The sequence below is a fragment of the Tupaia chinensis genome, unplaced genomic scaffold (assembly GCF_000334495.1).
Source record: "Tupaia chinensis unplaced genomic scaffold, TupChi_1.0 Scaffold000049_1, whole genome shotgun sequence".
Lineage (NCBI taxonomy): Eukaryota > Metazoa > Chordata > Mammalia > Scandentia > Tupaiidae > Tupaia > Tupaia belangeri.
In genome coordinates, this window is record NW_006159507.1 from 843,933 (window position 1) to 868,126 (window position 24,194).

At 42.4% G+C, this 24,194-nt stretch overlaps 2 protein-coding genes across 2 annotated transcripts in view; one reads left to right on the forward strand and one right to left on the reverse strand.

Moving 5' to 3' along the window:
- MOCS3 (molybdenum cofactor synthesis 3) overlaps nucleotides 1-455 on the reverse strand; it is a 2,789-nt gene extending 2,334 nt beyond the window's left edge. Inside the window, exon 1 of the mRNA XM_027775199.1 lies at nucleotides 419-455. Within this exon, the coding sequence (XP_027631000.1) occupies nucleotides 419-455 (37 nt within the window). The remainder of the gene's footprint in view (nucleotides 1-418) is intronic.
- DPM1 (dolichyl-phosphate mannosyltransferase subunit 1, catalytic) overlaps nucleotides 421-24,194 on the forward strand; it is a 25,892-nt gene continuing 2,118 nt past the window's right edge. Inside the window, 8 exon segments of the mRNA XM_006141264.3 lie at nucleotides 421-570; nucleotides 573-643; nucleotides 3,760-3,859; nucleotides 10,283-10,316; nucleotides 13,010-13,086; nucleotides 13,167-13,192; nucleotides 16,525-16,620; nucleotides 21,480-21,548. Coding sequence (XP_006141326.1) covers nucleotides 454-570; nucleotides 573-643; nucleotides 3,760-3,859; nucleotides 10,283-10,316; nucleotides 13,010-13,086; nucleotides 13,167-13,192; nucleotides 16,525-16,620; nucleotides 21,480-21,548 — 590 coding nt within the window. The 5' untranslated portion in view covers nucleotides 421-453.

Sequence of the window (24,194 nt, forward strand, 5' to 3'; positions counted from 1 at the left end):
AGCCCCCCCCGCCAGTCTCTGCTTGAGAGAGCTGAGCTCCTTCTCACGCCGGGCAACTTCAGCCTGCAAGGCCAGCACCTCCTCCCTGCCAGCCATGTCGCCCGCTTCCGGAAGTTGTCGTGAAAGGCATTTCCGCTTCCGCCTTACTGACGCCTAGCGACTTGGATAAACTAAAAAAAAAAATTCGTGGAGTTTGGGAAAAGGTGATGAACAGATATATATTTCTAGAAGAAACCTTCATACTTAACTAGAAATATTAATAAACTTATCTATTAACACATTTATTTATTTAACTATAAGTATTAGTAAGTCCTGGCGCCACACAGAGGCCCTAGAGGAACTACAACGGAACCACAGGCCGTCCCCCTCTTCTCGAACTTGGTACAGCCCGACCCGTCCCTTCTCCCGCCGCGATTACGTAATTCCGCTTCCGGCGACTCCAGCAGTTCCGCCATGGCCGCTGCAGAGGCGAGTCGTACTCCGCTCAGGTCTCGACGAGAGCCGGAGGGTCGCGCCCAGCGACGGGACAAGTACTCGGTGCTTTTACCCACGTATAACGAGCGCGAGCACCTGCAGCAAGATATACCGACGCCAGCACCCTGCCGCTCATCGTGTGGCTCCTGGTGAAAAGCTTCTCCGAGAGGTAGCGCCCCCGCCGCCCTCCCCGGCCGTCGGATGAGCTGGCTTCCCCGCGGGTGTCGGCGGTGGCTGCGCGGGGCGGCCCTGCTGTGGGCCTCTTCGCTCATCGGGAGGACTCACTGTGACGGGGGTGACAGCGGGTACTTCTTAGGTTGTCTCCGTGTCCTGGGTTCTATTCCTGCCCTTGGGTTTTGTGAGACCCTCATGTCATTCTTTCTATAAGCGCTTTCCGTCCCTTCTTCGCCCCCGTTTCCCTTTTTCCTAGAAGGGCTGGCCGCCTTTTTACGAGAGTGATGCTGAAAGCTCGGCTTCGCCCCTCTCTGAGGGGTCAGGGTTTGTGGCCGGAGCCGGAAGTCTAAGCGAGCAAGCTCTGTCCCCTCCCCGGTGCTGAGTGCTTATGTAAGCGTGAGGTTTGGTCCTTGGGGTTAGGGAGTTACTGCTGGGTTAGAGAACGACTCTGGAAAGGAGAGAGCTAAAGGCATCTTCGTTATCACTAGTGGATTTATGGTGAGGTTGTTAGAAACCGGGGACCAGGGGGCTGGATTTGGAAATGTCAATGCCGTTTTGAAAAAGAAAGAATCGTCGCGTCAGTATGTTGACATTTGTTGAACTGAGCCCTGTCATTGAGCACAGATCATTTCAAGAGGCTGCTCTTACCTCCTACCAAACGAGGTTGTTTTGGGATTTTGGCTTTTGTTTTGCAAATGAGAACAAGGACTTTAATTTCCCAGCATTTAGAAAAGTGCTTGACTCATAGCGCATGCTGTTTTGTTACGTGACTTTCACCAAACACAGACTCACGCTTTTATTAATGCATCAGGGAGAAAGTCTTCAAGATGGAACTCCTGGGTCGACACAGATGTGCTTAACTTAGTTACTGCCAAATTGCTCTCAAGAAAGTTTGTACCAGCTAAGGGCTCTCCAATTCTCAGAGAATGCCTCTTTCCCACCAACCAGCCAGCATGAGCATTAATGAACTTAAAATGGTACAAGTAAGAATTGGCGAAAATCATTGTCATTTTTATTGTATTTCTTTGAATAATTATCTTTACATAGATGCCCCTCAACATTTCTTACTCATATCTTTTTTTGCCTTGTAGTTGTTTCTCCTTGTATTTTGATTTCTTCAAGTCTCTTTCCAAATTAGAGAAATTAACCATCATGTAGCCAATGTTTTTCCAGATTTTTGTATTCTGATTTTACGATATTTTGGGCTTTATTTTGTGATATATTTTAGGTACTGCAGTTTATCTTTTGATGGTTTCTGGATGAGTTTTTTTTTTTTTAATCAAAGTAAAGTTTAATAAAGGAAACAACTATCCTCTTCAGATGCAGTAAAATTACCTATTTGGTCTGCTCATTTTGATTCCTTTAATGACGATTTTGCTTATTTAATGACTCCATTTTTTGTGAAGTGTATTTCCAATTTTGTCTGCTACAATAGAATATATGTTTTGGCATCTACAGCACTATGCCTAAATTTAAGATGCAGTGGGAAGCTGAATCACTGTATCTTCTCTTGGAAATAGCTTGGTTTCTGGTTTTTCTTTTTGTTTTAAGACTTATTTATTTCTATTTGTTATTATTTATTTTTTTAGTTTAACCTGATGCTGGATTTTGATTTTTTTTTTGTCCTCACAATTTGCTGGGGACTGACCTTTATTTATTTTTTTAAGAGGTTTTTGCCTGAAGGCATGTGCCATTGCTGAAGAGAGACAGAGACAGTGAGAGGGAAAGTGGGAGATTAGCCTCTAGGGGTGCAGATTCTTCTCTACTCTCCTTCTGGGATGTTGGGTATGTACCCACAGGCACCCAGTTATTTTGAAACCACCAGGTCTGGGAATGGAACCACGGTTGTCCATGTGGGAGTTGTAACTGCTACACCCTACACCTTCTGCGGACTGCTTCGGGGGCTGCATTTAGAAAACCTTCAACAGTAGAATGTGTTTTCTGGTTGATTTCCATATATAGCTTGTTGATATATGTATCTTAAAGCAGTATGAAGATGAAACATGTTATGTTGTGGTTATTTGTCTGTGCCTCTGTGGGGTGGGATGAGGAGAGACATGCTGACATCACATGTACATCCATGTAGGAATTATCTAACAGTGTTGGCTTGTTTTTAGAATAGAAACGTTCACATTAAGTTAGTGAAATGTAACATTTTTAATTCTGAAGCTCAGTGAAATCTTTTGAAATTGTACTGTGATGATTTTTTTAAACTTGATAGTGGGATAATGGATAATTACTATTTGGAGTAATGATTTAAAAGATTTTGTCATCATTCTAATTGGATTTTTTTTAAAGAATTATTTTATTTAACTTTATTTTAATTTGACCAGAGAGGGACAGAGTGAGAGAGAGAGGGAAAGCGAGAAAGCAAGCCACCAGGTCCGGAACTTGAACTACAGTAGGCCATGTGGGAATCCAGCTCCCTTAACCACCATATCACCTGACAGCCCTTCTAATTGGATTTTTTTAAGGGTGAAATTATATTTATTCCTGATTATTATTTAACTTATTGGGATTAAATTTTTAAAAAATCGTTCAGAATGATTCATTTTGATTTGAGATGCTATTTAAAGTACTTTTAAAATATTTTCTATATCAAAGATTTGATTATTATACAGTCCCATTTCCAAAGTACATAAAATTTCACATGATATCATACATATAACTACACAGTTTTCTTTTTAACTAAAAGATATGTATTCTGTGTAAGAATTTTTCAGTATCTCAGGACTTTATGGGAGCATATTTCAGCAACATATTGGGTTTAGAAGTGAAATACTAAATGCATGACATTTCATTTGATAATTGACATTTCTCTTAGTTCCTAGTAGGGCCATAAATCTCTACTCACATTGGTGAGGAATTAGTAATTTAAAAATTATTTTAGGGGGCCAGCAGGTGGCGTGGTGGTAAAGGCACTGGATTCCCACATGGTTGACCATGTTTGAGTCCTGGACCTGGCAGCTTGCTTTCTTACTTTATCTTTCTCTATCTCTCTCTGGTCAAACTATCAAGTAATAATAAATATATACATAAAGTAATAGTTTTTAAAAATTATCTTGAAGTCTGAAATCATTGTCCTCAAATTTAATTATTTTTAAATTTTAGTGGAATCAACTATGAAATTATAATCATAGATGATGGAAGTCCAGATGGAACAAAAGATGTTGCTGAACAATTGGAGAAGATCTACGGGTCAGAAAAAATCGTAAGTTACGAAACGTTTTTCTGTCATACGAGTTGTGTTAAGGGAAAGATGGGAACCTTACTACTCTTTGCATTTCAAAAAAATGATAATGATCACCATACATAGTAGTCACTGGGTCCACATATTCCTGACTAATCCCAATAATAGAAATAATTTTGTGTTAGTCCATTGCAATGCTAACAGAAATACCCTGGACTAGGTGATTTATAAAGAAATTAAAGGATTTATTTGCAAAACTCAGAATTCTGGCTGGAAAATCTAAAGGAGCCGGCCTGCAGTATGGTCAGGGGAAGCACAGAGGAGGGCAGGCATGTGTGGTGAGAAAGTGAGGTGTGGGCAACCCTCTCTCTTTTACATTGACTAGCTCTCGAGGTAATAACCCCTTCTCAGCTGAGCTAGAACTCACCAGACTCGTGAGGCATCATCGATCTGTCCTCTGGAGCGTTGCCTCTGTGGTGCAGTCACCACCCACCAGGCCTTACCAACTCCCACCACCAGATTCCAAAACGTGAAACTCTGGAGGACAAACCATAATAAATACCTACAGCTCGTGCTTGCTTAGAGGTGAACCTCAGCTGTAGGAGGTAGTGGGGAGAGTTTGAGGGAAATGTGTTGCTCTCATACATGTGCTAAGCCGGTAAGTCCTTTCAGTGAGCACGGATGATCGGTTAACTCACAGGGCTGGAACACCTTAATTCCTCTGAGATCTAATGTACAGGGATGTAGAAGGTAAATAATAAACAGCCTTTCAGCCTTCTAGCAGAGACCTCCGGCAATGCTAGTTCAGGTTTGTGGCCAACTCCCAATTTTTCTTTCAGAAACTCTGGACCAAGACCACTGGTTCACATTTTATTAAACTTCTGCCTTAGGTGTGATTGACTGATTGATTTTAGGGAGTTTGAAAGTTGCCCTTTCAAATTCTAGAACAACATTGTCCTCAAAGACTTGCATTTTTCCTATCAAGCTAATAAAATAACAAGAGAAATTAGCATTCATTACCATGATTTCCCTGTAATACCAAATAAATTTCCCTATTTGTCTACCATTTTATGATCTCTAAATCATTTAAACTAGAAAAAGACTTTAAAACGTAGGTATGTATCCACCGCTGTGTACATCAGGCCATGCCGGTGATGTCACTTACTTTCTTTTAAGTGACTTACGTATGTTTACTTAGGGGTAAAGATGGAAAAACAAATTACTGAAATTATCTTAGAATACCACAGATAAAATATTTAGCACAGATGCCTTGTCAGTTAGCCTTCTAAACTTGTTAAAATGAATGTGTCAGGACAAAAACAAGTCAATAAATAAATAATAAATTAAAGAGGTGGGCCTATAGTCAAATTGTGGGCACTTACTCTGAAGTGGTCACAGTGCCTGAAGGGGCAGTTTCTCACTTTCCCTTTCACAGTTGGTCGGTCTCTCTTTCTTTCTCTCTCTCTCCCTCCCGCCCTCCCTCCCTCTTTCTCTCTCTCTCTGGAGAGTGCATACACCTTATGTCAAAAACCTGGAAATAAATACTTTTAGAAAACAAGGCTTACAGGACAAAGATATCTGAGATTGAGGAGTATTCAGCCTTTACGTGTTTTTTTCATCCACAATTTGAGATCAGATAAAGTCATCCACATTTTATCATTATCTTTTTCTAGCTTTATTTTGAATTAGAATTGACAAAATTGTGTATAAATCATACAAGTTAATAATTTGATAGCTGTGTACGTTATGAAATGATTACCAGTCGGGTGAATGAATGTGCATAGCGCCTCACAAAATTACTCTTTTGCATGAGTGGGTGTGGGGGGAGGACAGTCCACTCCGTTCTCTTTACAGATTGCAAGTAGGCAATATAGATTTATTAAGTGCAATCACCATGATGAACATTAGATTCTCAGAATTTATTCGTCTTACAGGTTTTTGTTTTTTAAGAAAGATTTTTGCTATAGGGTGCATGCGCTTGCTAGAGAGACAGAAAGTGAGAACTCACACTACTCCCAGGGGGATGGCCATGCTACAGTCTTTTTTACTCCATTCTCCTCTCAGGATTTTGGGTGCATGCGTGCAGTGTGAGTTTTAAGCTGCCTGATCCAGGACTTGAACTGCAGTTGACTACGTGGGAGTTCAGTGACATAAGCATTATGCCACCTGCTGTTCTGGTTTATTAGTTTTTAAAACTCATTCTAATAGCAAAACATAATGCATTTTTTTTTTAAGAGAGATTTTTGCTATAGGGCATGTGTGCTCTCCAGACAGAGAGACAGAAAGCGAGAAATCATACCCCAGCAGGGAAAGGCCATGCTGCAATCCCTTTTCCATTCTTCTCTTGGGATCTTGGGCATGCTTGCACACAAGCTCAATGTGAATTTTAAGTCACCAGGTCCAGGACTCAAACTGCATTCAACCACGTGTGAGAGTTCCATGACGTAACCATTGCATCATCTGCTGGTTCCCATCGTCTTTTTTTTTTTTTTTTTTTTGGAGAGGTTTTCACTATAGGGCGTGTGCGCTCGCCAGACAGACAGAGAGAGACATAGAGACAGAAAGCGAGAAATCACCCCCCAGAGGGGATGGTCACGCCACAATCCCTTCTCCTCCATTCTCCTCTCGGGATCCTGGGCACGCACGCACACGCGCCTGGCGTGAGTTTTAAGCCACCAGGTCTGAGACGCGAACCGCGGTCGACTACGTGGGAGTTCAGAGACATAGCCATTACACTAACTGCTGGTTCCCCCCATCGTCATTATTTTTGAAACATAGAGAGAATTGACTACTTAAAACTATGACACTTCTTTCTATCCTCAAATACCAAAATATCAATATCAAGATCAGTAAGCCAATAAACTAACAGATAATTCATAAAACAAGAACTACAAATGGCCAGTAAACATGAAAAAAATACTGAGCCTCACTGATAAATGAAGAATTACAAAGCAGGAAAAGAGTATGGTTAGTTTTACTTAGCTCAACTTTTTTTTTCTGTTTCTTTTTTTTTTTTTGGAGAGGTTTTCGCTAGAGGGCGTGTGCGCTCGCCAGACAGAGAGAGACATAGAGACAGAAAGCGAGAAATCACCCCCCAGGGGGGATGGTCACGCCACAATCCCTTCTCCTCCATTCTCCTCTCGGGATCCTGGGCACGCACGCACACGCGCCTGGCGTGAGTTTTAAGCCACTGGGTCCGGGATGCGAACCGCGGTCGACTATGTGGGAGGTCAGCGACATAGCCATTACGCTAACTGCTGGTTCCCTTTTTTCTGTTTCCTTAAACTCAGTGTTTTAGAGCGTATAGTAAAGCAGGTTCACTTGATCCAGTAATAAATGGATAAAGTTTTGTTTTTCAGGGTTTGTGTTTTTTGTTTTTTTTTTTTTAATTTTTGCTATAGGATATGTGCTCGCTGGAGAGTCAGAAAGACAGAAGGCAAGAAATCATCCCCTGGAGAGATGGCCATGCTGCAATCTTTTCTCCCCCATTCTCCTCTCAGGATTTTGGGTACACACATACATGCGCCTGGCAAAAGTTTTAAGCCACTGAGCCCAAGACTCCAACCACAGTTGACTATGTGGGAGTCGAGCAATGTAACCATTACACCGTCTTCTTGTCCCAATAGAGTTTTTCTTCCTTCCTTTTTTTCTTTCTTTTTTTTTAATTTTTTTGTGGGGGCTGGGGAGAGATTTTGTTATAGGGCACATGCACTCTGGAGAGACAGAGACAGACAAAAAGCAAGAAATCACCCATGGGGGATGGCCACACCATAATCCCTTCTCCTCCATTTTCATCTCAGGATTTTGGGCACGTACGTGCATGTGCCAGGTGTGAGTTTTAAGCCACTGGGTCTGGGACTCGAATTGCAGTCAGCTATATGGGAATCCAGTGACGTAACCATTATGCCATCTGCCAGTCCCTGATAGCGTTTTTTCTTAAGTGTCATCTGACCTTCAAAAATATTTGTACCTAGGGCCAGCAGGTAGCATAGTGGTTAAGGCACTGGACTCCCACATGGCTGACTGCATGCAGTTTGAGTCATGAACCCAGTGGCTTGAAAATCACACCAGTCATGTGTACCTGCATGCCCCAAATCCTGAGAGAATAGAGCAGAAAGGATTGCAGCATGACCATCCCTCTAGGGGGTGATTTCTCACTGTCTGTGGTGAGCTCAAGAGCTCTATGGCAAAAACCTTAAAAAAAGAAATTGTACCTTATCCTTATTTAGTCTTTTATTAACTTAATAGGTATAAAGCGGGTTATAAAACTGCATATGTAGTATATTTTCGGTTTTGTTGTTAAGTACAGTCCCATAACTGTTATTTGGAATATTTTCTACGTTAAAAATTTTTACAAAATGATTTTGTCAAATTATGGTATCACTTGAAGCATGTCATAAGCAGTTCTGGTGAGCATACATCAGAGCCTCTGTGCCCAGCACCCTCACATGCACTGCATAAGGATTTGCTGCTCGCTCTTCATGCTAGCCCTGTGAGGCTTCGTTGTGGCATCGGTCAGTGCTTAGGATCTCACGGCAGATGAGCCGTGCGCTCGAGGGTTCACGTTGCTCTGCTCTGCTCTGCTCTCCTGTCTCACGTAGAAAGGGTCACCAGAGCAATGACAGAAGCCAAAACGGGTCTGGGGAGGGCCAGAGATGGAATTAAGGGTGGGAAAGTAGAGTACACTAAATAGAAACAGAAACAGTTTTAACTTTTACTGCATAAGAATCAAACAAGTACATCTTTATAAAAATAATGTTTCCGTAAAACAGAAGTTGCCTTTCACGAGCATTTCCTAATCTGCACCCTAGTCCCTTTCTTAGAACACCCTGGTCAACACATTGCTGTGTTTCATGTACATGTATGTGCACGTATAGAAATCTGCAGAACTCAGTAGTGTGGTGGTTTGGGTCTTAGGTATAAATGCAGTCTTCCCATAGCATCATGGCTTTCGGTTGTATCCTGGAGATCTTTTATCACCAGATTACCTCATTTCTCTTCACTGTTCCATAGTACTCTATCATCTGCAATAATGTTTAATATCTTATATAAATCTTTGAACATCCTGAAAACTATGAGAACTACGAGTAGCTAACTTATCTTTAAAAGGGGAAAAAAAAAGATCTTCCTGCTGGTGCAGAGTTACTGGAAATCTCAGAAGAACTTTAAAAGGTTTACTCTCTCAAGGCGGATGCCAGATGGAGTCAGTATTTTGTCAATAGCAATCAGTGTCAAAATCAGATACAATCTGACTGTGATCTGAACATCGTTTAATTTTGTTCAGTGACCTGTAATTATTACGGACGACTATTTGTCTGTTTTCTTCCCTGTAAATTCTTATCAGACAAGAATATATTTTATCCACGTTTGTTCTTTCTCAAGACCTAAAGCAGCTTGCATACCAACAAAACAAAGCAAAACAAAACAAAATCCATCCTGCTTGAATGGAACTAGAAATACTTTGGAGATTTGCATTCTAAGCAGCCTGCTCCCACCCTGGCGATGAAGAGGACCAGGTATGCTCACTAGCGAGTGCAGCTGAGCACGCCTGGGCCTCAGAAGCTGAGAGCAGAGTCTGCACCTCGACGTTCTGCTTTGTAGCCAGAGAAGAAAGCAGGCCAAGTCACCAACCAGCTAAGAAGCAGAAAGCTTCAAAAGACTAAGAAGACATACCCAGGGCAAAGAATTTACCCTTTTTGCTAGGAACATAGCATGTCCTTGACCAGTAGAGAATGAGATGAGGTCATTCAGGTGTAAGACAAGGTGAAGGGATGGAGGAAGGGTGCTGTCAGCATTTAAACTCACAAAGGGAATTGAGAAAATGAACAGTCCTGTCTAGTGGTCCAAGCAGATAAAGAATAATGAGTCTGGTCCTCAGTTTTTATAGTAAGGAATCAATGGGTATTATTTAAAATGGTAAATCAGGTATTGGACATAATGTCTAAGATACGGTAGATGGCACTGGGAAACCCCAGGAGAGTTGGGGTTATAGAACGTTGCTTTTGCTCTGCTAAACTATATGGTTTCTTCCTTTGGCAAGAATGTTAGCATATTCTGTTTTAAGATCTAGGGACCAGCAGTTGGCATAATGGCTTATGTTGCTGGACTTTCATGTAGTTGACCATGATTCGAGTCCTGGACCCGGTGACTTAAACTCACACCAGGTGTGTGTGCGTGCATGCCCAAGATCCCCAGAGGAGAATGGAGGAGAAGGAATTGTGGGGTGGCCATCCCCCCTGGGGGGTGATTTCTTGCTTTCTGTTTCTCTGTCTCTCTGGCAAGCGCACACACCCTTTGGCAAAAACCTCTCCAAAAAATAAAAATAAAAAGAGATCTAATAACTGTAACTGTATTTCTATTAAAACAAGGATGTACTTATATGAATAAAATAAAATTTTAAGTAGATTTTTGTTTATTTAAAATATTGTTTTCTTGCTCCTGCAGCTTTTGAGACCACGAGAGAAAAAGTTGGGACTAGGTAGGTAGAACCTTGACCCCTTCATACCTGCTATTTATCTTGGTAACATGATCTAGCTGTATTTGTCAAGTTTGGAACAGAGCCAAAACACAGTGATGTCCTGTGATGGTTTTTATTGATTTAATGACATTTAAATAGTTTAACTTGTATCGCCTATATCAGAATCCACTCTGGAAAATAGAAACCACTGTCTTTCAGTGTGGAGAACTTAATACCGGACCGGTTACACGGGTAGAGGAATTGTGGAGAAACCAAAGGTACAGTGTGGCTACTCAGAGATTAGTGACAGCTGAGACTCACTGTCCCCCAGGGGTGAAGCAGTGATGGGAGAAGAGGGTGTTTTTGGAGCTTAGGAACCTGGGAAATCAGAGCTAGGATGATTGGTGGGGTATACTTGGCAGGAGCTGGCACCATGGAAGACACCTAGTGCTAGGAGGCACAGTAAGAGAAGGAAGGAGACTTTCCCTTCCTGCAGTCTTCATCTGTATCTCCCAAAACTAACTGATGTCTGCTGACAAGGGAAATGCCATTCCCTACAATAGACACAGAGCAGGGAAGGGCCAGAGAGCAGATATGAGGTGGGGCAGCTTGGACCAGCATGCGGCTTAGCTGTAAAACTTTGAACACTTTTTAAATTATAAGTTTAAAGAATTATTCTTTCTTTCTTTATTTTTTGGAGAGGTTTTTGCTATAATACCGGACCGGTTACACGGGTAGAGGAATTGTGGAGAAACCAAAGGTACAGTGTGGCTACTCAGAGATTAGTGACAGCTGAGACTCACTGTCCCCCAGGGGTGAAGCAGTGATGGGAGAAGAGGGTGTTTTTGGAGCTTAGGAACCTGGGAAATCAGAGCTAGGATGATTGGTGGGGTATACTTGGCAGGAGCTGGCACCATGGAAGACACCTAGTGCTAGGAGGCACAGTAAGAGAAGGAAGGAGACTTTCCCTTCCTGCAGTCTTCATCTGTATCTCCCAAAACTAACTGATGTCTGCTGACAAGGGAAATGCCATTCCCTACAATAGACACAGAGCAGGGAAGGGCCAGAGAGCAGATATGAGGTGGGGCAGCTTGGACCAGCATGCGGCTTAGCTGTAAAACTTTGAACACTTTTTAAATTATAAGTTTAAAGAATTATTCTTTCTTTCTTTATTTTTCGGAGAGGTTTTTGCTATAAGGTGTGTGTGCTTGTCAGAAAGACGGAGAGAGACAGAGAGACAGAAAGTGAGAAATCACCCCCTCCCCGGGGGTGGGGGGGTGGCCATGCCGCAATCCCTTCTCCATTCTCCTCTCAGGATCTTGGGCACCCATGCACACGTGCCTGGTGTGAGTTTAAGCCACTGGGTCCAGAACTCGAATCTCAGTCAGCTACATAGGAGTCCAGTGACATAGCCATTACACCAACTACTGGTCTCTATTCTTTATTTTTTAAAGATTTTCAAGTTTAAAAATAGGACGTTATGGAAAACCTCAGATAAGCTCAGTAATTCTGAGATGAAACTTGAATGCCTGTATTTCTGTTGTTCCCTCAGTTATTCATGTTGAGAATTGGTATACTTTTATTGTATACCAATTAATATATAATGGAAAAGTTTGGGGAGCATGGAGAAAGCACAATTCTCAAAATTGAAATCTATCCTGGAGACCAGTTCTTTGGTATCATCAAATGTTCTGAGTATTTGAATTCAGAAGGTGCTCTGAGATTAGAATAATCTGGAAATTACTATGAAAGTGGCCAAGAATTACTATTAGTGAGAGACCCAACAATTGTGGATATTCACAACGAGCAAGCCCAAACTTGCTCATAGAACTTTGGCCAGAGACTGTCGGAATCCCCAAATCCCACCCCTGGCACCAGTCACCCTAACCTGCCAAGTCCCTGGGCTCTTGGAGGCATGAAAGTGGCTAAGTAATTGCTGCCTGTGCCTTTGGCCTCGAATACCAGAGCAAGGGTCTAGTGGACCAGGCTTACAGTGAGGACTCAGTAGCTTCTGTGGAAGTGGTCTTGGAGTGATAGGGAGAACAGAAACAGAAACAGACCTGTTAGGTGGTAATCCAGGAATCAGAAGTTAGTGCCTGTAACTAAAAAAGGGAATTGAGAGGTATTGTAGATATAGAATCAGTAGATTGTGATTGTAGTTTCAAAATCTTTGGTAAAGACAGGATTCTTGTAGCTAGAGCAGTCAGATAGTTAATGCCATTTCTGAAAGATGACCTGTCATCAGGTGGCAAAAATCATTGGGAATGTTATGTGTGAAATGCTCAAACCTCCAGGTGGAGTTACCAAGTAGGACACTGATGGTAAACCTGGCACTCTGAGAAAGAGATCTGTCCTCTTGGTTGTCTTACATAAACCCTTACGAAGCTATTGTAGAGGTGGTTTGTTAAACCGTGAAAACGGGGTGATTTTTATATACTCCAAGACTTTCATACTATTTCTGTGTTAATCTGAAATAGAGGTTATGATGTTTTCTATTGCCATCTGCATGGGGGATGGCTGGGCCACTGTCTGGGTTATTATGTGTGTAATATATGTGACCTCTACGTAAGATGAGAAGCTACCAGTTTGTTGGTGTCCCTCGTCGAGAGCGCCTGTTTGCTTTTTGGGTGCTAAACAATTTTCTCCTGGTTCAAGTGTATACTTAACCATTTCTGGTGTTTTGTTTAATGGATACGAACACTTTTCATTTTTAGGAACTGCATATATTCATGGTATGAAACATGCCACAGGGAACTTCATCATTATTATGGATGCAGATCTCTCACACCACGTAAGTGTGATGTTTATTGGCTATTTAGGATTGTCCTAGTCAATTTTACTGACTGACTGTTTATTCTTTCTGAATTTCAGCCGAAATTTATTCCTGAATTCATTAGGTAGGTATTATTACTAATATTCAAAATAATTATTATTGAGGTTAATTTATCTTACATTGACTTTGGATTATTTTCATTCTTTATTAAAAGTAGACATAGTCTTGAGTTTTCTGTCAAATGAGTAATTAATTACAGATTTGAGGTTCATAAATGTAGATGTGTGAAGAATGGTGTGTTTTAGAGGTCCTGAGGGACCAATCAACAAATGACTCCTTTGTTAGCTAAATTCCTTCAGGCCACAGGAAAAACTGGAAGGCAGTTTTCCTGTGAAATGGAAGTAAGCAGTAAGCTTTGAAGCAGTAGAGTAAAATACCATAAACAGATGGGTTTTACTTTCTGGAACACCAGAATTATTTGTCATGCTAACTTAAATGGATTAAGTCTATAGATGGTAGAAGGTTTATTCACTTCCTTTCTAATAAAAAGTTTACTTCAAGTAGAAGTAAACTACTTAGCCATGATAAAGATGTCCCAGTCCTAGTACCAACCTTGCATCAAGTAGTGAAATGCTGAATCATTTCCAGTAAATTCGTTATGATAGACTTGCCAGCTGTCATTAAACATGGTGATCGTAAGTAATGCAGTAAGGCAAAAATTTAGTTAAATGTTGGCAGTAGATAAAATTGCATTTATCTGCAGGTGATATAATTATATTCTTAGAAAACACAAGAGACCAAGAAACTTGTGCAAATAAAGATTTGGAAGTTGTTCTGGGTTTAACTTAAATATGCAAAGCCAGATCATGTCACTCCCTATCTAGAATACCTTAGAGAGTTTCCATTAACACCTGGGAAAGAAAAACGTAAATTCCTGCCCTCGTCCCTCAAGGCCCCATGTAGTCTACCCCTGCCTCTCTGACCTCATCTGTGCCCTTTCCCTTGCTTTCCCTGCTGGAGGTACACTCTCTTCATTTCTCAGTCCACACGGAGCTCTTGTTCCTTTGCCTCAAATGCCCTTTGCCTATTTCTTAGCGGCCAACTACTGCTCATCCTTTGATCTCTACATAGTTACATTAGACCCTTTCTACTTCCGTCTCCAATACAAAAGCCCCTGTAAGGAAATGGAACTGAGACAAGGTGAGGGAAGAGACGGGTAGAAAATGGGTGAAAAGATACTCATAGGCCAGGACCAGCAGTTAGCATAATGGCTATGTCGCTGGACTCCCATGTAGTCGACCGTGGTTCAAGTCCTGGACCCAGTGGCTTAAACTCACGCCGGGCGCATGTGCATGTGTGCCCAAGATCCTGAGAGGAGAATGGAGGAGAAGGGATTGTGGCGTGGCCATCCCCCTGGGGGGTGATTTCTCGCTCTCTGTCTCTGTCTTTCTGGCAAGCGCACGCACCCTATAGCAAAAATCTCCAAAAAAAAAGATATTCATAGGCCATGTATAGAAGAAATCCCAGTGGCTGGTAAACATAAGAGAAGATGTGTAGGTAGGTGGTCATGATGCCAACTTAAAACAGCTTACTATTTTATTACCCATTAGTTTGTCAAAATTTAAAACTTTTGGAACAGTAATATTCAGTACCATTAAGATAGTTAAAAATAAAATGGACACACTCAAATACTGCTGAAGGACGTGTGGTGCTATAACCTTGTGAAAAATAGTTTCTGGCAGTATGTCTGAGAGTAAAGATACTGGACCAGCAGGTGGGGTGGTGGTAATGGTGGCTAGACCCCATATAGCCAGCTATGCAGTTCAAGTCCCGGTCCTGGTGGCTGGAAAAACATGCTGGGCGCATATGTGTATGTGTCCAAAATCATGAGGGGAGAATGGAGGAGAAGGGATTGTGGCATGGCCATCTCCCTTGGAGCATGCTTTCCCTCTTTCTATCTGTCTGTCTCTTTCTCTTTCCTGTTAGGGCACAGGCCTTAAAGAATTAAAGATACTCATAAGCTTTGCCATGGTGATTTCAGAATATTCCATTTTGGGGAGTCTAGACACCCAAGTAGACATTCATAAGAATATCCACACAGCAGTATTCATTATGATTGTGTTGGTGGGTGCAGGGAGGGAGAACCACCACAGAGGTATATGAATTGAATATTCTCTGGATTGTTTTTTATATTAGAGTGAGAAGGACTTCTTGACCTATAGGAATAGACACAGTTCCATGATGTGTGTTGTTAATGGATAAAAAGCACACTGTGAAACGTGCATTTTTGAATTTCAATGTTGTAAACACAACCAGTAACCACTGAGGTGTATCTTCGAATTATCTTTGTATAACAAAGAGTAAAGTCTGGAAGTGGGCCAGCCAGTGGTCTGGTAGTTAGGACAATTAAGGTGGATGGATCCCACATGGCTGACACATTTCAAATCCAAGACCTGGTAGCTTGGAAAACATGCTATGCACCTGCATGTGTAGGCCCAAATCCTCAGCGACTGGAAGATGAGGGTTTGTGGTATGCCCCTCTCCCTTGGGAGGGATGCTTTCTCATTCCCCTGCCCCTTGTCTGTCTGCCTGTCTGTCTCTGGTTAGTGCACATGTCCTCTAGCAAATACTAAAGAGAGAGAGAGAGAAAGGTCTGGAGGAATGCCAGGCTATTTGCGCATGATTATTTCAGGGGAGCCAAAAACAAAATGGGGGGAGGGGTGTTGAGAAAAATCTGTGGTTTTTAAAATACATTTTAGGGTGATTTCACATCATGGAATTGATAAATATTACTATTTTATAGTTTTAAAATAAATAAATAGGGGCCAGCAGGTGGCGTAGTGGTTAAGGCACTGGACTCACACACGGGCTGACTGTGGTTCAAATCCTGGACCAAGCAGGTTGAAACTCATGCTGGATGCGTGAGTGTAGCCAAGATCTTGAGAGGAGAATGGAGAAGGGATTGTGGTGTCTCATCCCCCCACCTCTACCCCCTGGGGGGTGATTTCTCACTTTCTCTTTTTTGGTCTTTCTGGCAAGTGCATGTACCCTATAGGAAAAATCTCTTTGGGGGGGGGGAAACAAGGAAAATGATGGCCCAGCCTTTGTAGGAGGGTGAGACTTTGTGATGGCTGGGGCTGCGTGGGGAGGTCTGAGTTGGACTCATGGCCCGACCTAGACAGGATGTGTACCTTGGTGCACACCTCTGATGCTAGCTGGCTGGGAAGCTGGGGCAGGATTATCAAACAAAACCTGTTCTTTCTAGAGTCTTATAAAGAAATAGTAATAAAGCACTTTTTTAAAAATAAAGGAAAAGCAGAATCAGTTTTGAAAACCACACTTTGAAAATTTTTTAACAGCTAATCTATTTTCTCAGCATTGTTTTTTCTCTGCTTTAAAGTAAATCATGAAAAATCTAGTCAAAGCTTAAGTTTTGTAACTGATTTTTTTCTACAGGAAGCAAAAGGAGGGTAATTTTGATATCGTTTCTGGAACTCGCTATAAAGGAAATGGAGGTGTATATGGCTGGGATTTGAAAAGAAAAATAATCAGGTATGTACGTGTGGAATAAGTTCTTTATTAGCCTAACTGTTGAAATATGTTTATAACAAATACTTGGCTTACGTTGCCATGCTGCCTTGGACATCTGTGGAGTCAGAGTATAACTTCCAGTAAATACTCCCAGTTCTACCTTTAGTTTCCCGTGTTTAGAGTATTATATTTGAATGTCTTCCATTAAGGAGAGGTCAACACAGACCTTAAGTATTTGGTAGAAATGGTCTAGTTCACCAAAAGTTATTATGCTGGACTTTCAGGGTTTTTTTGTTTGTTTTTATTTTTTGGAGAGGTTTTCGCTATAGGGCATGTGTGCTCGCCAGACAGAGAGAGACATAGAGACAGAAAGCGAGAAATCACCCCCCAGGGGGGATGGTCACGCCGCAATCCCTTCTCCATTCTCCTCTCGGGATCTTGGGCACACACGCACACATGCCCAGTGTGAGTTTTAAGCCACCGGGTCCGGGACGCGAACCATGGTCGACTATGTGGGAGTCCAGAGACATAGCCATTACGCTAACTGCTGGTTCCCTGGACCTTCAGTTTTGATTACATGAACTAATTATACTTTTGGACAGAGTTTTCCCCATATTTATATTTTTATTATCTTAAGTAAGACACTTGATGATTTTAGCTTTGAGCATAAAATAGCGGGGCTGTAGGGCTGGCCTGAAGTGTGTAGTTAAGCACTGCACCGAAGAAGCTTGAGCCCATATGGCCAACCAGGGTTCTAGCCTTAGCCCTGGGGCTTGAAAAACACATTGCACATGCACACATACCCAGGATCCTGACAGGGTGGAGAACTAGAGAAGAAACGATTGCAGTGTGGGCCAGCAGTGGGTGTAGTGGTTCGAGTACTGGACTTCCACATAGCCTACCATGGTTCAAGTCCCAGACCCAGCAGCAGTAGGGCCATCCCCCCGCCTGCCCCCACCCCCTCCCGGGAGAGCTTGCTCCCTTTCATCTGTCTGTCTGTCTCTGGCAGGTGCACAAGCCCTATGACAGAAACCTAGGGGAAAAAAATCCTATTGTGTCACTTAGTCTACTGTTCTAAACTTTTCTCTTTTCTCACTATAAAGTAGGAAAACCTACTCTTTCAGTTTTTCTGTTAATTGTGTAACTAATCATCTCAAAGGTTAAAACAACTCTAATTTCTTGAAATTCTAAGGTTTAGCTGGTAGTTCTCTGCTGGCTTCACACGGGCCCAATCGTGCTTCAGCCTGGGGTTCAGCTGTGCTGTCAGGCCCGGACAGCCTCGTTCCTCTGTGTAGCACTTTTTGCAGGTTGTTGACTAGAGCATCCGTTCCCTTTTATATGTCCTGGTTTTCAGAAGGCGAGACCAGCTCACGTACCAGGCACCCTGTGGACACTGTCCAAGAGGATCAAGGTGGAAGCTGCAAGACCTCTTGAGTCCTATGCTCTGGGGCTCACACAGTTACCGGGTTTTTTGTTCAAACCATTCCGTGATCAAAAGATGGGGTCTTCCCAACTCTATGGGAAGACCCACAGTAACTTTTTAAATCATATTTAATCTACCTTTTGTACTTTTCAGGATTGTTGGGAAGGTGAGATACATTTCTATCTGTAAATGATATGTAAGATATAATAGTATGACTTCAGAAATTAGGGCCAGCAGATGGCATAATGGCTACATCGCTGGATTCCCGCGTAGTTGACCATGGTTTGAGTCCCAAACTCGGCGGCTTAAAACTCAGACTGGGCACAGGTGTTTGCAGATCCAAAATCCTGAGCATGGCCATACCCTTGGGGGTGATTTCTCACTTTCTGTCTCTTTGTCTGTCTTTGTCTCTGGTGAGTACGCGCGCCCTGTAGCAAAAATCTCTCTAAATAAATAAACCCTTACTAACATTTAATGTTTTTTTACATTCACTTTATTCCTATTAAAGATTCTGCTCATTTCCTCTCAGTTCTGCCTTTTACCCCTGGACAAGTCATTTAGAAGCCTTAATCTTCTGGGACCAGCAGGTAGTGTAGTGATTATATTCCTGGACTCCCATATAGCCTACTGTGCTTCGAGTCCTGGACCTGGTAGCTTAAAACTCACGCTGGGCACATGTGTGTGTGCCCAAGATCCAGGGAGGAGAATGAAGAAGAGATTGCGGCTGGGCCATTCTCCCTGGGAGATGATTTCTCACGTTCCCTTTCACTATCTCTGTCTGTCTGTCTGTCTCTCTCTCTCTCTGGCAAATGCACACCCCCTAAGGCAAAAACCTCTAAGGAAAAAAAAGCATTACGGGACCAGCAGTTAGCATAATGGCTATCTTGCTGGACTCCCATGTGATCGATGGCAGTTCGAGTCCCAGACCCAGTGGCTTAAAACTCACGCCGGGCATGTGTGCATGTGTGCCCAAGATCCTGAGAGGAGAATGGAGGAGAAGGGATTGTGGCATGGCCATCCCCCCTGGGGGGGGTGATTTCTCGCTTTTTGTCTCTCTGTCTGGTGAGCGTATGCGCCCTGTGGCAAAAAACTCTGAAAGAAAGAAAGAAGGAAGGAAGGAAGGAAGGAAGGAAGGAAGGAAGGAAGGAAGGAAGGAAGGAAGGAAAGAAGTTAATCTTCCATGAATTGAGGGGGTTGAGTGAGAGTGGTTTTCAATCCTACTGAACATCAGGGTTGTGTAGGAAAAAATTATACACACCTATCCCTGTTTGTCCAAACACACACATACACCGTCTGGCAAAATTTTTTTAAAAAATTATGTAAATGTACTAGTACATACATTGGATCAGTGGAAAAATCATGATGCATTTTTGCATAGAAACCCATAGAAAAATATGGCATGACTTTTCCTACTGCCTTATATATATATGTGTGTGTGTGTGTGTGTGTGTGTGTTTTGCAGGAGTGAGCCATGTCCTGGTGTGTGTTTTTTTTTTTTTTTTTTTTTTTTTAACAGCTATTAGAAGCAGGCCAGGGACCAGCAGATGGTGTAACAGCTACATGGCTGGACTCCCATGTAGTTGACCGCAGTTCGAGTCCTGGATCCAGTGACTTAACTCATATGTTGGGTGTGCGTGCATGCCCAAGATCCCAAGAGGAAAATGGAGGAGAAGGAATTGTGACATAGTCACGCCCCCAACCCCCCTGGGGAGTGATTTCTTGCTTTCTGTCTTTCTCTGTCTTTCTGGCCAGCGCACATGCCCTATAGCAAAAAAAAACTCTCCAAAAAAAAAAAAAAAAAAAAGGCAGCAGCAGGCTAAAGGTGGAAATATTTTTGTTAGCCATCATCGCCCCTATATTCCCAAACTATTCTGTTTCTATGTCACTTGTAACCTTTCTTCTGTTGGGCCTCGCCTTTGGAGAGGAACTTCTCTCCTGGCTTCCCTAAAACACATTTTGTAAATCTTATCACACTGAAGTAGCTGCTATACACAAGTCTCTTCCATCAGGCACTTGACTTTTTTTTTGAAATGTTAATATAGCTGTTAGTCTCTAATAGCTTGTATTTGGTTGATAGCAGCTGTGTTTGAAGAACTTACCCTAAAGTCATTGTTATGGGCCAGATGTTTTTGTATTGCACTTACTCCTAAAATGTGATATTTAGAGATGGAACCTTTGGGAGACAAATAGACTTAGATGAGGTCTTGAGAATGAGGCCCTCTGATGGGATTAGTGCCCTGGAAAGAATAGAGCAGAGGCTTGTGCTCTCTCCCATCCCACCCTCCATGTGAGGACACCGCCAGAGTCTGGAAGCCAAGAGGGCTTTTCACAAGATCTGAGTCTACCTGCACTTTGATTTCTTTAAGTTCTGCAATAAGGTGTAGCATGTGCTCATCAGAGAGAGAAAGAAATCACCCCAGGGTGGATGGCCATGCTGCAGTCTCTTCTCCATTCCTCTCTTGGGATTTTAGGTGCCTATGTGCACCCAGCGTGTTTCTTTTTTTTTTGGAGAGATTTTCACTGTAGGGCGCGTGCGCTCGCCAGACAGAGAGAGACATAGAGACAGAAAGTGAGAAATCACCCCCCCAGGGGGGATGGTCACGCCGCAATCCCTTCTCCTCCATTCTCCTCTCGGGATCTTGGGCACACACGCACACGCGCCCGGCGTGAGTTTTAAGCCACCGGGTCCAGGACACGAACCGCGGTCGACTACGTGGGAGTCCAGCGACATAGCCATTACGCTAACTGCTGGTTCCCCACCCAGCGTGTTTCTTAAGCCGCCAGGTACAGAACTCTACCCAGTCAGCCCTGTGGGATCCAACCCTACCTTAACTACTGTCACTGGCTGGCCGCTCTGCCTGCTCATCCGGTCTTGGACTTCCCAGCGTCTGGAACTGAGAACTACATGGCCGTTGTTTAAGTCACGCAGTCCATGGCACTTTGTTATAGCAGCCAAGCAGACGGGAGTCACGGAATGAGCCTTTGGTCAGTTTCCAGAGATCCCCAAAAAAAAACCCAATCCGTCTTCTAATTGCACATCTTCTTAGTTCTTTGATGCAGGCTGCCCTATTAGGTAAAAAATTTGATCTCTCTGTGTTTATTTGAATATGAAAAGGAAACTCCTAACCAAATCCCTGATCCCTTTTGCTAACAGATATTGACCATTTTAAATAATGATGGTTGGTAAATACTCACTTATTGCCTGTTTTCTTCTTAACAGAAGTCTGGAAAGATGATTATAGGGCCCCTCTAAATTTCCTTGTTAAAGCATAAAAATCTCTTCTCATGTGGAAAATGAGTATCAGATGTCCTCACTAAAAATTTCTTTTATTCTAGAGAATTATGAAATTAGTGATGTAGTTATGAAGTTAGCATTTTTAGCACTTTGCTTTTGGATATATTTCTATTGTTTATAAACTGTATCTTATAAGGAAAATATGATTGCTTTACTTGGCAGCCGTGGAGCCAATTTTATAACTCAGATTTTGCTGAGACCAGGAGCATCTGACTTAACAGGAAGCTTCAGGTACAGTAAAAACGTCTACTTTTAACTTCCTGCCTGCATTCTTGGTTTATATGGGCTGTTTTAAAGACGTGCTTTTCATTTCTACCCTTTTCTTGTTCTGGAACACCAAAAGGCAGATTGAAATTCCTTAGAACTTATTAATGAAGTACAACTTCTTTTACTTTTTTTTTTAAAGAATTATTTATTTTATTTTATTATGATTATTACTTTAATTTGTTATAGGGCACATGCACTCACCAGAAAGAGAAAGAGAGGGAAAATGAGAAGATAGGTCTGGGACTCAAACTGTGGTCGGCCATGTGGTCCAGTGCCCTTGACCACCATGCCACCTGCTGGCCTCAAAGCAAAGCTTCTGAAGGAGCTATATTGTACTTTTTCTTTCAAAAGTTGAAGACAAGGCTCGGGCTGGTGTGCTTTGTCAGCATCAGTTTCAAGGCTCAACTGCTCATAACTAATGACCCCAAAGAACAGCCTGCATTTCAGTAATTTTCTGCAATTTATATTTATACCATTGTCCATAGAAAAGTCTTTAGACTTTTAATATTTTTATAGAGCCTTTCTGTCATTTTGTTCTCTTTGTGTTTAAACAAAAATTTCCTTGCTTAGTTGGACAGACACTTTAGCGTCTGGGTTTTCCTATGTTTGTTTCCGGATGTGAGTGTCAATTCTATGTATGCTACAGATGTAAACCGTTTTGTATGGCCAGACCAAATGACTAAAGATGGTCATGTTTTTGTTCATCTCTGAAACTACAAAATGCCTATTAATCTACTTTAAGGTCCAAAACCGTATGCATTACTTAATAATTTATATTTCTTGATGCTTGCTTTTTTTCCCCCCATTAAATAATATTGATTCTCAGGTCCTTCACTTAATATAGGAAAAGCTAAGTCCTTAAGTCTCAGAATTCACACACACACAAATTAGTTGGCGGTTGAGAGTCAAAGGAAAAAAAAAATGGGCCAACTCCATGTCAGAGCAATAAATTAATGCTCAAGAGAAGCCAGATCCCATGTGGTAAATGGCTTTGAATCCTCTTCCCAGTCATCCGGAAAAACACGTCTGTGCAAAGGATCTGATTGGCTGGAGAAAGGGGAGCATGGCCTAACCAGATCCCGTGGAAGGCATTTCTGTGAGCACCTCTCTCTGTCTTGGACATGATCTATCATGAATAAAGGGAAACATTTTAAAGAAAAATAAAGTTTCTCTAGAACGAAAAAGTAAATTGATAAGAAGGGACCTGGTGTATGGGGGATATCTAGCCAGTGGTATAGTGGGTAAGGCTTCTGGATCCCGCATTGCTGGCTGTGCTGTGAGTCTTGAATCCAGCAGCTTGAGAAGCACACTAGAGTGTGCATGCATGCCCAGAATATCAAAAGGAGGGAGAAGTGGAAGAGAAGGGATTGTAGGGTGACCATCCCCTGGTGGAGGAGTGGGGGGGTGCTTCGTCACTTTGTGTCTCTGGCTAGCATGTGTGTCCTCTGCAAATAAAAAAAAAAAAAAAGGGAATAAGGGGTGCCCAGTAAGTACATCCCTGAAGTTCCCCACTCTTAAGACGAAGGAATCATGTGTAATCTGACTGCCAGGTAGCAGCAGCACTGCAGCACTCACAAGACCTCTAAACAGGGAAGGATTGGGGTTGCTGTCACAGGTCTCAGCTGAGGTTATGAATTAGTATTCCAGTAACTCCATGGGCTGTGGAGATCGAGGCAGTGAGGAAGTCTCTGCAGGGAGAATATGGGGCAAGGGTGGCCCACTGCCACTGGAACCCGGTGGGGATGAGTGGAGGGGAAGGTGTGAGGGATGACCTGGGAGTTCTGGATTCCCTGGAGTAAGAACAGTGATTGTCCTGTACAGTGACAGCAGCCAGACACATCAGTGAGCCCACTAGTTTCACAATTTAAAGTGTTAAGGTTATTCTCTTATGAGAGGAATGATTTATTAAATTAGATGCATTAAAGTTCAACTTGTCACCAGACAAAAGTTCATTGTCGTTAGATCCTTGGATTTAAGAAGGTACTTTTTAGAGAATAAGAAAAGAAATCCCAAAAACAGTTGGAAATGAAATCATTGACTAGCAAAGACCCCTTCTGGGTCCTAATCCTATTTACGGAATTGCATGGCTTCACACATGATGACCTTTCAGTCAACAGCAGACACCGTGTAGGCGGTGGTCCTATGAGATAGGCTGTACCATGTAGCCCAGTTGCACAGCAGGCTGTACCTCCTGGGTTTGTGTAAGCACTCTATGGTGTTCACAGAGTAAAAAAAATGCCTGCTTTTTTAACGTACCCCTGTCGTTAAGGGAAGCATGACTGTTTATCATTTTACTTCATTAGCCAGTTTATAGTTATTGTGGGAGAGTAGAGGAGAGGGAGTTGGCAGTGAAGAATACATCTCTAAGAAAATGACTTTTAAGGAGAAAAAATTACTCAAAGGAAAAGAATTTGGGGTCAGTCCTATAGCATAGTGGTTAAGGTAGCCACGTCCCACGTTGCCAACCACAGCTTGAATCCTCATCCCAGTGTCTTGAGCATCTTGGGTGCTTATTATTCCACCTGGAGGAATGCTTGAAACTTAGTTCTACTGTTCTTAGGCAGTTCTTGCTCTTCCTGCCATAATTTTTTAACTTAAGTTTAGAAGAAT